At 38.0% G+C, this 12,078-nt stretch overlaps 1 protein-coding gene across 6 annotated transcripts in view; it reads right to left on the bottom strand.

The window, feature by feature from the left end:
- Window positions 1-12,078, bottom strand: part of PPFIA4 (PPFI scaffold protein A4) — a 105,024-nt gene that overhangs the window by 49,656 nt on the left and 43,290 nt on the right. For all 6 annotated transcript variants that reach the window (XM_034414165.3, XM_034414169.3, XM_087889296.1 and 3 more), the window contains exons 3-8: window positions 6,997-7,098; window positions 5,075-5,239; window positions 4,272-4,346; window positions 3,327-3,428; window positions 2,479-2,700; window positions 1,138-1,284 (exon numbers count right to left, since the gene is read on the bottom strand). In XM_034414165.3, coding sequence (XP_034270056.1) covers window positions 1,138-1,284; window positions 2,479-2,700; window positions 3,327-3,428; window positions 4,272-4,346; window positions 5,075-5,239; window positions 6,997-7,098 — 813 coding nt within the window. The remainder of the gene's footprint in view (window positions 1-1,137; window positions 1,285-2,478; window positions 2,701-3,326; window positions 3,429-4,271; window positions 4,347-5,074; window positions 5,240-6,996; window positions 7,099-12,078) is intronic.

Genomic DNA, 12,078 nt, shown 5'->3' with positions numbered 1-12,078 from the left:
GCATATATTCCAACCAGAAACAAAGGAAAAACTTGAATGCCAGTTTTCATTCCACATGCTTTTGATTCTGATTTTTAAAAAGCTGAATATCAACATTTACTGCTATAGGATTATGGAATATTTACATTATGTTCATTAGATCATGTTTTAAACCTGTATAAAATGTTCTGAATTGAAACACTCTGGCTCCAAAACATCCTGTCTCTATTCTAACTACGTAAGAAATTATTTAAAATGTAAAATAGGCTGTTTTGAACATTTTACATGATTCAACCTGAAACAGTGCATTTTGTATTTGAAACAGAAGTGTTCTCATCTTAAAACATTTCTAAGATGCTCAAAATGGAATGTTTTTACTCAGAATGTTTCAAAATCAGAACATCTTGCATGCCCCTACTAATTTTATATATTATAAAGTTCCTTCATATACATTTTATTGGATTTATTTGTCACTCATAAAGTTTTCATAATGGAAGTTATTAAATATCTTCCCAAATAAATAAATAAAATGTTAAGCACAGCAGTAAATCCATACAAACATTTTAAAATTACAGTCTTGTAATTTTAACACTCTGAATATTAAACCACTAAGGTAAATGGATTTGAGGCCTGTACAAAAGTTTAATATTAGGCATCGCTTGGAACCTGTACATAAAAATTGCATTCTCCCACATGAATCAACATAATAGGCCATTGTCTAAATGTTCCACAATCAGAAAATAGGACTTTTCAATTGCGATGCCCCATTTGTAAAAAGGTTGCATGGTACCTAATTTAATAGCCAAGGAATCGTTGGCAAAGACAAGGCTTTAAACATTTTTTACTCAAAGAAAGTTGTCTTTTAATTTTAACTGTCTTTACATTTAAACATTATTTAAAAATTCTGTAGTTTTATTATAGATTTATGTGCAAGAATAGCCAAGCCCAATCTTTCACTTGAACAGTGGGTACAGTGCTAGTCATGAAGGCAAAGTAGTAGTACTCCTGGGAAAGATCATCTCAACAAGAAGAATATCTAGGAAGAAAGTTCTGGAAAGGAGGTAAAATGGGCCTTCACAAATAGAGTGCATCATCCATGAAGCTCTCCATCAGATTGACACTGTCATTCCATTTGCCATGGCATTAAACCCCCATTACCTGACGATGGAGAGACTCTTTATTGGCAAGCTCATTCTCCAACTTGTCATTAAGGTCATGAATGGAAGTGGCTTCTCTCTGGGCTGCCAGATAGCGTTTCTCTAGGGTGGTTATCCTCTCCTCCATGTCTTCTTTTTGTGCCAAAGCCTGGGAAAGAAAATATTAAAAATGCAGGTTTACTTCTGCAGTAGAGTCTAACATAGTCTAGTTCCATTGTAAATCAGATTCAGCCTATATCCATTTTTCCACTGTTATAGTTGGGAGTGGGGCAACAAGTGCTGGAAAACTCCATCACAGTTAAATCCTCTGATACCTGGCAGCAAATTATATTCTACACATCATTTGCAGCTGTAGAACGTCTGTCCAGTACTGATTGGTGCCTTTCACTATCTGTCAAAGATATTATTACAGGGGCTGGTAGGAAAAAAATGTAACCTGGATTTTCAAGAACTTGCACTAAATATATAAGGAACCTGCTGAGCTTTTTCAAGAATTTTAACCAAATATTCTAAACTAGATTACGTTTCTGGAAGGGTTTAGAACAGGGGTGAAATGCTCCTGGTTCGGACCGGATCACCTGATCCGGTAGCGATGGTGACGGGTGGTTCAGAGAACCGGTAGCAAAAATCCCTGCCCCCTCCCCATGCCTAGCTGAGCCGCATAATCATCAGAGGCTTTTTTATTATTTTTAAAAGCATTTGTTCTACAACCTCTTCAGCCGAAAAAATGCTTTTAATAGTAAAAAAAATAAAAGCCTCTGATGATCGTGCGGCTCAGCTAGGATTGTCAGAGGCTTTTAAAAACATTTTTTAAACAACCTCTTCGGCCGAAGAGGTTGTAGAAAAAATGTTTTTAAAAGAAAGAAAAAAAGCCTCTGCTGATCAGGCAACTCAGCTGGGATCATCAGAGGTTTTTAAAAGTATTTTTTTTACAACCTCTTCAGCTGAAGAAAAAATGAAAAAAAATGCTTTTAAAAGCCTCTGACGATCCCAGCTGAGTTGCCTGATCGGCAGAGCCTTTTAAACGCATTTTTTTACAACCTCTTCAGCTGAAGAGGTTGTAGAAAAAAATGGTTTTAAAAGTAAAAAAAAAAAGTTGGCCATGCCCACACAGTCACATTACCCACCACCACCAAGCCACACCCACAGAACCAGTAGTAACGAATTTTACATTTCACCACTGGTTTAGAATAATTTAATAATTCATTACTGCATAGCTAAACCCACTTCTTCAGTTACTTCAATAAACTCAGGATTCAGTCTAGCTGAATTATTTTAAATTGATTTAGAAGAGGAGTTTTTCTATGCCATCACTTTCACAACTGGAATTTAGCACTCTGACCTCTCGTAGGTCTCTCTGGTACTTGCTGCTCATTTCTTCAGATTTGATGAGGTCCCTCCTGGCTGTGCTTAGATCTTCTTCAAGCTCAGCAACACTGGCAGCCAGACCGGCTAACCGTTCTTTAGCTTGTGCTAGTTCAAAGTTTTGTTTCTCTAGAAGCTCCTGCAATTCCACAATCTGACTTGCCCCATCATCTGGGTGTATAGAGCCATTAGGGAGTCTCTGTCAAGTAATATGGAAAAAGATTCCAACGTTTCATATCAATAGAGAATAGATAACTTAGAATATTGAACTAATATTCAATGAATATTGAACAAGTGTCATTGCATGTTTCTAAAATCTATTCAACAATCATCCTTTTTATTTGCAAACCACATAATAAGGTGGGTTTTTTCTTCCATTCAATTGTGTCAGAGGCTGCCTGGACAAGTTCCTGCAGTTTTTTTGGCAAGATTTTCAAGGTTTGCCATTGCCTACTTCCTAGGGCTGCGAGAAAGTGACTAGCCCATTAGGTCACCCAGGTGGTTTTGTGCTTAAGATAAAACCAAAACTCAGAGTTTCCTGGTCTGTAGACTGATTCCTTACCCACTACACCAAACGGGGTCTACATAAATGCATAGCTCTACACAATGTACCTTTTGAAAATAAGGTGTCTTAAATCAGATGAAATTTTAGAACATGTTCAATCAGCCTATTTCAAAATTTTAGAAACACAGCAAAGAAAACACAAAATTTGTCTACAGGCTGAAGAGTCCCATGGAACATAACTGTCTGACTCACAATTGCAGACATACAGTATTTCAATTGTATCTTGGCTATTTTCCAATTCCCAGAAAGTTGCCTCTTACCTTCCAAAGCATTTTTTGTCCAGATTCTTTGCCCTCAGTCCTTTTTTCATCTTCTCCTACAGGTGCTTCCCTTTGGGAAGATCCTTGCTGAAGAGCATTTACCTGGAAAATACAGATTCAGTAGAATTTACAGTTCTCATAAACATGAAAACATTGCAAAGCAGATCTATAGAACAAGAGATTTGGAACACTTCTGACAGTTAAACTGATATTTTAAAAGCTTTCAAAGGAGGAGGCGCACCTACTTTTTACTTACGACAAATTATTGGAAAGAAAACTCCACATCCAATAAGTTATTTTGTGCAGTTTAAACTTCATGATATAATAAATGCATGCATGTACCGTGTTTCCCCGAAAATAAGACTCTTGTCTTATATCTTTTTGAACCCTGAAATAAGCGCTTGGCCTTATTGCCATGCGCTCAAAAGCCTGAGTGGACTTATTATCAGGGGATGTCTTATTTTGAGGGAAACAGGGTATTTAATTAATCTTACTCATTACATTGCTGCCATCTATTCTGTTATTTTCTCTTTTTTTCCCTCTTCCTTAGATATGATATTGTCTAGACATTATTTATTTTATTTGAAGCCCATTTTTATTATTATTACAAATAACTCAAGGTGGCAAACTTATCAAACACATTTTCCTCCTCCTATTTTCCCCACAAGAACCTTGTGAGGTAGCTTGGGCTGAGAGACAGTGACTGGCCCAAAGTCATTCAGCTGGCTTTCATGGCTAAGGCACGACTTAAACACATGGTCTCCTGCTTTCTAGCCTAGTGCTGTAACCATTAGACTAAACTGGCTCTCTATTACAATAAAGACAGACTATTCTGCATGTTTACATTGGGCTTTGTTGCTCTATGTGCTTGTGTAAACAGAACTGATAGATTACTTGAGAAATATTCCTACAAAATCTGGGATAGAAAATGAAATGCATATTTACTTGCTGGTGGGCACTGGATAGCTGTTCTTCTAGTGTTGCTACTCGTTCCAGTGCTGCCCTTAGGCGTTCTCTTACCTGAAAATGTAAAGAAACTGAATTGTTATTTAAAAGAGAAACTGATGAATAGAGAGGTTTCTTGGAATTTATTGGACTAAGGTGCCAGATTTCAGAACACCTAGCATCTGAAACTCCATTTCATAATACAAACAATTTAATGAGATCACTCTCCTCTTGAATTATTTGCCAGAAAGGTGCAGAACTGTCAACAATAGGAGCCTGGATCTCATTCAAATAACAGAATGCTCTTGTGGAAGACTATGATCTTTCATATAGTGACTTGGACTGCATGTGGAAAGAGTACTGTCTGTAAGTATAAACAGAAGATGATTTCAGAAAGTTGTCTAAATTAGTATTTTTCAACTTCAGCAACTTTAATGTTTGAACCAACTCCCAGAATCATCTAGTCAGCATCCTGTGAATTGAAATACAGAGTTAAATTAGAATGGAAGTGGACTGCTGGAATATCCTTTAGAGGAGCACTTGTACAAATTCAGTTTTGACAGTAGCTTCCTGGAATGTAAAGCAATAATATTTGAGAATTTTCTTCAAAGGGCAAAACCTTTTAATATGGAAATCATTTAGTGGAAGGATCAAAAGATGCATGAGAGTTCTAAGGAAGTGCTGAGCCAAAGCAATACTAGAGATCACCACAGCTTTGTTATTAAAAGGCTATGAGTTAAAAACAGATGGCTTTATTAAAGCTAAACTTTCTCCAACAAAACTAACCACTAAGTAAGTCTCACCTTCTCATCCAATGCTTTATGATGTTCAAATAAAGACTTCAGGGCCTTCAGAACTTCAACCTCACTGGAGACACCTGATGGAGACTGAGCTTGCCGCTTTACTACTGTCATCCTCAGAGAGCGTTCATGCCTTGAGACCAGGCACTCCAAGTGCTCCAACAAAAGCTGAAAATCAAACAGCAGCTCCAGTTATTCCTTATGTAAGTCACCGTAAGCAAGATAAAGCCTTCAATCCTTGATTTGAATAATTACCAGGTTTAACTGCAAGGGCATTTTCTGCACTAGAAATATAGACATCAGACTAAGGCTGAAGTCTTAAAACCTAATAGATAAAATTTTATGTATAAAAATAAATTAATAAACATACATACATCAAGAGATTATTCACAGGAAATGAAGCAGAGGAAAAGATACGTAAACTTTATTAAACTGTCCTTGGATTAATCCAGAAATTATCCCATTTTTTAAAAAAAACGTATTATAAGATGATTTACTAGATTGGGGTCTCCAGAATGGTGGTTGTAACACCCTAAGATAGTTACAATTTACCAGGAACAGGTATTTTGTCTTAAGTTGATCACATTTATGCAGGCAAAATGGGAGTAGTGTTAAAATTCACTCATACTTTATCTTGACAAATTTACTTTGGTCTTGTGTTGCCAAAACTGAGGAAAAAAGTCCAGTCTTAAATTTTGAGAGATGGCTAAACCCCTGAGTGTAGCCATCTGTCAAAACCATTTGCCAATCATAACAGCATTGTGTCTGGCAGATGGTTTCTTGCTAGTGTGGCATGTAGTAGTACATCCAAACTTTGAAGCATCTCTAAGTATAGAATTAGACAATTCTTCTATTTCTCATTTTAAATTTCTAGCATTTCAAATGGAAAATGTATTGACGTGTAGTTGAAAAAGATAACCATCTTCCAGTAATGCTGAAAACAGTAAACCTAAGCAAAGAAAGCATGGTGAAAGTTATGTATCTTTTGCCCAAGTTTAACTCTCAAAAGAATCATTAGTTATATTCATGAAGTAATCATATAAATTAGCAATTTTTCTCAACAGAACTTGGCTTTTCTTTAGAGATTGCCTTTTTTCTGTTCAATTGTGCCCAATTCTCAGAGACTGCCTGGGCAAATCCCTGCAGTTTTCTTTCCAAAGCTTCTCAGAAATGGTTTGCCATTACCTTCTTCCTGGGACTGAGAGAGAGTAACTACCCCAAGGTCACCCAGGTGACGTTAAGGTGAAACTAGAACTCATGGTCTCCTGGTTTCTAGCCTGTTCCCTTAATCACTGCACCAAACTAACTTTCTGAGAGATTGCCTTTAACAAGTCCCTAATGTTCTTTGCAGTGGTTTACAAATCTTGAAGGACTGTCACAGACAGAAGGGTACGAATTTATTCTCCATAACTAGATACGGTCTTAAACTGCCTCTGCAGGTATGAAAACCAAGCTGCATTCTAAGAAATATAAAAAACAAGGACAACATTCTATAGAAATTACACTGAATTTAACAGAGATTATGTTAAATCCTGTCATAATCAAAAGAACAAGAGAACAGTAATATTAAATATTACTGAAGATGGCAAATTCTACAAAAAGCTTTCAATCCTCTTAAAACCTAGGGCTGGGGAAAACTGCAAATTTTCTGAATAATTGTCTATTAGATAGAATTGGGGGAACCTTAGCAAAAGGCAGACCATGCTGCATCTCAATTAACCTAGGTAGTTAATTCTAGGTTCATAAAGGAAACCATACTGATTTCTTTCCTTTTGGCCTAGAATGATACACAAATCAGGCCATTATGGCATATTCAACAACTTATGATTAGAGCATGGCTGAATGTTATCTGCAAATATAAATGTTGCTTTTGGATTAAGCTAAGAACAGAACTATGTCCAGCATAAAACTCATTTATTACTCACCCGCGTATTATTGCGTTCTGCTTTCAGCTCAGAGATTTCCTCTTCCCTTTCCAACAGCTGTTCTCGACATGCATTGAGTTCCCTGGTCAGTGTTGCAAATTCCTGCAAGACAATCATAAGCTCCACAATTGAGTTAGGTTCCTATAGATTTTGCCTAAATAAAAGTAATGCCATAAAAATGATAATTGTATCCCTATCCTTCCCAGCCTCCCTATCCTACCCAAGAAGATCACAAAATATTTCAATTACCCAAACTGGATTTATGTTGCCCATCTCATTATGAATTATAAAATCAGCTAAATAAAATGCATAGTCATTCTTCAGCAAACAAAAATTTTAAAAAATGTTTTTTATTCTGACACTTATCAGCAGGTTTTTATACTTCACAAGGTATTCAAGTGTTCCAAAGTTACATTTATTACTTTGGTGTAATCTGAAATGGCAGTAAGATTCCACTACCACCAGTACCTCTGCCCTCAGTTCCTTTCCAATGTGAATTCAAGAAAATAAGAAACAGCAAGTAAAGTGTTTCAGTCTGTTCACATAAGACAGTTACTAGTAAGTGCATTTTTAGTATATAAAATATCTTGAGACTTATATGCCAGCTCAAATTGCCATCTAATTTTTTGTAGCAGAACAAAACATAGTTTTGCTTGTTTGTTTTCCCACCAAGCAAGATTTGGATCAGCTTTCTGAGTTTTTGTGCATGGCTTACACTGGGGCCTCCTTTAATTTTATTCGCACAGTAAACCCAAGAGGTATTTTGGGCTGAGAATGGCTGCCTAACATTATTCAATGAGTTCTGAGCTTGAATCTGGGCACGTTAAGACCTTAAGATGACTATAATCATTATGCTACATGGATTCTGTGAAGTTAGAATGGTGTAAGCATTTTTTTTATTATCAAAGGGTAATATCACCTGAAAAGGAGGGGGCAGCCCTGGTATGAAAGGTTGTACTTACAGTCCTGGTGTGATAGAAGGTTCTTCCACCCACATGCACAGAGACATGGTTGACTGGTCTTTCTTGCTCCCATGTAGGATATCCAGCTCTCCCACCCTCAACTGTCTTGCACCCTCCTACAATTTCTGGGCAAGAATCTACTCAGTAAATATCGCCATTATCCTCTTCATTCCAGAGAAAGTGCTTCTCTGCACTGACTTACATTTGGAGAGGGCAGAAGTAGCATACTGCTTTCTTTCCTTCATTCTTGCTTAGACAAGCAACCAGGCAAATGATAAAAGTTAAATTCTCTATTAGAACAATTCAATAAAAAATGTAATACTTTCTAATGAGTAGCAAAGTTAAGGTACTTAAGATAAAGATAAAGCCAGAAAGAGAAAGGGAAATAGGAGAAAATAACAATTGAGTTTGTAGGAGGTTTCTCAGTAGCTGCTCCTCTCGACAAGAAATGCATATACAGAACACATAAAACAAGGTACAGCTCAGATCATTTCCCATTAAACAAATTAAGGTTATAATTTGCATCAAGCTTTTACTAGTTCTTAGACTGCTGTTGCATTCCCAATTTCCAGCTTCTGTGGAACTGGAGTGCTGCTTTTCTAGTTGTGAGCCAGCTGGGAGAGATACTTTGTCTTCTCATGGGAGGAAATCACAAAACCAAGACAAAATTGATTTTGCCACCACCATGCACACTCTGAAGGAAATCTCTTCACTACTGATTGTTTTTTAACTCTAGTCTGACAGGTTAGATGTTGGTTCTTCTCTTACGGGATGAGATTTTTTTCACACTAGCATTCCATGGTGGCCTCCCATTCAAATAGCAATAGCACTTAGACTTATATATTGCTTCACAGTGCTTTACAGCCCTCTGTGAACTGTTTACAGAGTCAGTGTATTGCCTCCAACAATCTGGGTCCTCATTTTACCAACCTCGGAAGGATGGAAGGCTGAGTCACCCTTGAACCGGTGAGAATCAAACTGCTGGCAGTCAGCAGTATTAGTCTGCAATATTGAATTCTAACCACTGCGCCATCATGGCTCCGTCAAAAAATAAACTCTAAAATAGTTCTCAATTTTTAGCTTACAATTCATCTATACATTGTATACCACTCCAGTCTGAGTACTCTCCATGTCAATATTTTTCTCCCGTGGACCACAACATAAGAAAGTCTAGCACTGGTTAGAAATACTAACACTGATTAGCTTCTAAACCCAGACAAGATCAAACAGGTACTGTCACCTGCCAAAGTGAAAGTACTAAACCACAGTTCATAATTTATCATTTGCCACTGAATGTTGGTGGCATTGTCCTGGGGGAGAAGCAAGAGAATCAACAAAAAGGTACTGATTGCGGCTGCCCTCTCTGACATACAATATTGTCTCTGACAGTGCAAAGCTACAGCTGCCCTTCAATGAACCTTTCACTGCTATGAGACACTATATATTTCCAAGAAAACTCCGATAACTAGTTTTTTTTTGCCTTTTCATTAGGATGGTGTTGCCATGTGTTTATCAATTAGAGAACCTGCTGTGATGATGACTCTGTTAGAGATGTAAAACATTCCTGATGATAGGGAGAAAGAAGAAAGCTAAAAAAACCAATAGCCATCTCTCACTTACTCTCTCTCAAATATCCCTTCTATAATTTCAGAGGACTTTAAAAAGTAAATGACAATTGGAGAAATTTCTACAGATACAGTTTACCTCAAAAAGGGCAGAAATAAAGCAGTGTACGAAAACAGGGAAATACAATAGGAACTATTTTGGGAGATACTTGATTCTCTTTGACGAGAAGGTGAAGGTATTAATAAATTGTATTTTCATAATATAGAGCCGTGATGACGAACCTATGGCACGCATGTCACAGGTGGCACACGGAGCCATATCAGTGGGCATGCGAGCGTTGCCCTAGCTCAGCTCAGTGGGACCGGAAGTTGGCAAACGGGCCGTTTCCGGCCTCCGGAGGTCCTTCAGGGGGGATGGGGAAGGCCGTTTTCACCCTCCCCAGGCTCCTAGATAGGCTCTGGAGCCTGGGAAGAGCGAAAAACGGACCTACTGGGCCCACAGTGCCATCGCGTGCCAAAAGGGGGGGAAGCGCTGGGGGGGGTCATGCGTGCAGGTGCGGGGGGTCGCATGTGCATGTGGGGGGGGCGAGGCACACTGAATTATGGGTGTGGGCACGCACGCGCATGACTCCCCATGCTCCCCCTGCTTTTGGCACGTGACGGCAAAAAGGTTAGCCATTACTGATATAAGCATATGAAATAGCTCAGAGTGCTCTTAATGGGCTATCTTTCCCAAATATTAGAATGCAGACAAGAGAACGGCATTCAGATAATCAGCTTGAATTTTCTCTGGCTTGATATTTTGGTAAAATAACTGTAGTGTAGCATAAGAGAGGGACGTAGTGGCTCAGTGGCTAAGACACTGAGCTTGTTGATCAAAAGGTCAGCAGTTCAGCGGTTCGAATCCCTAGTGCCACGTAACGGGGTGAGCTCCCATTACTCGTCCCAGCTTCTGCTAGCAGTTCGAAAGCATGTAAAAAATTCAAGTAGAAAAACAGGGACCACCTTTGGTGGGAAGGTAACAGCATTCCATGCATCTTTGGTGTTTAGTCATGCCGGCCACATGACCACTGAGACGTCTTCAAACTGCACTGGCTCTTCAGCTTTGAAACGGAGATGAGCACCGCCCTCTAGAGTCGGGAACGACTAGCACATATGTGCAAGGGGAATCTTTACCTTTACCTTTAGCATAAAAGATGAGAAGGGAGAAATCCTCCTGTGTGTGTCTTTCACTGAGGCAAAATCCAAGTACATGTATACCACAAGTAGTAGTGGGTAAGAAAAATTAGGAAAGTCAATGCAAAAGATAATTATCTGATTTATTATACTGTAATGTAAGTAACAGCAGGTTGACTTGCAAGGTAACCTTTGAACCAAAGATCCTTGCTTGCATATTGTAATGTGAATATGTCTGGGGTGGAACTACATTTCATTTGTGCTTGAGGCACAGTAACTAATATGTGCTCAACTGATTGGTGTTATGTCCTTACTGTTAAAAGGGAATGCTGCATGTGACATGGTTATACTGTAACTAGGACTGATAACCTACTTCTTGATGAGTGATGGAGGTCAATATTCATGAGCCCATTGGTTGGCGAAGATGGTTTATGGAAGATTGCAACTTGGACTTTAACAGAAGTAAATGATAAAGCATATGAATTAATGAATGAAATGAATGAAAGAAAAAATAGATACTGTATATTTTTGTGACTGTGAAACAAATGAAAGGGGAATGATGAAATAGATCTGATTGACAATGACCTGATTTAAAGTAACAGAATTGATGAATACACACAGGGAAGTGAAGGTGTAGGTTTAATTATGAACAAAAGCACTAAAATATATCTCAGAAAGTATGATTTGGTATCATCTAAGTTATTGTGCATGTGCGTAGGAATTCATTAGGTAATAAAATTGATTGATTGATTGACTGACTGACTGACTGACTGGGGGATAGTGAGAGAATTAGTGAAGGATATTAAGATGAAGAGAGATTGTACCATTATTTGGTAGAGTCAAAAATCAATTTTGGGAGAAAATGGACATCCAAAGAACTAAATTATGTCAGAATGAAGGAAGAATGACAACAGGAAGAAAAAGGTTGACAAATTAACAAAATTAACAAAAATGATTGACAAATAGCTGTAAAGAAAGGCAAGATGAAATTGCTTGGAACAAATAAAAATAATCATGTTACAAAGTACTAGAGAAGCACATGGAGTTATGTTAATAGGAAGTATGAAAAAGGTTGCTTGATGGAATGATGAAGGGAAAGGGGTGTGGATGGGAAGAAATCCATATATAAGAGAATAACTGCTGCAAAAAAATGAAGGGAGGAAGACAGAAGATCTATGGTGGAACTACCAGCTAAAGGAGAGGCAAGCACTTCTAGGAGGAGTAAAAAGACATTCCAGCTTGGAGTCAGTTCAGGGGACAAAACATCGGAGGTCTGCCATTTTCCAAGGGAAGTCTGATGAGATGTTTGTAATATAAGGTAAGCAATGATAAAAGTATCTACTATGGATTAGTTCTGTTTGTTTGCACCTGGCCAATCA

This window comes from Pantherophis guttatus, chromosome 3 (genome assembly GCF_059756535.1).
Source record: "Pantherophis guttatus breed Tessera chromosome 3, ASM5975653v1, whole genome shotgun sequence".
NCBI lineage: Eukaryota > Metazoa > Chordata > Lepidosauria > Squamata > Colubridae > Pantherophis > Pantherophis guttatus.
This window is presented reverse-complemented; position numbering and strand designations above follow the sequence as displayed.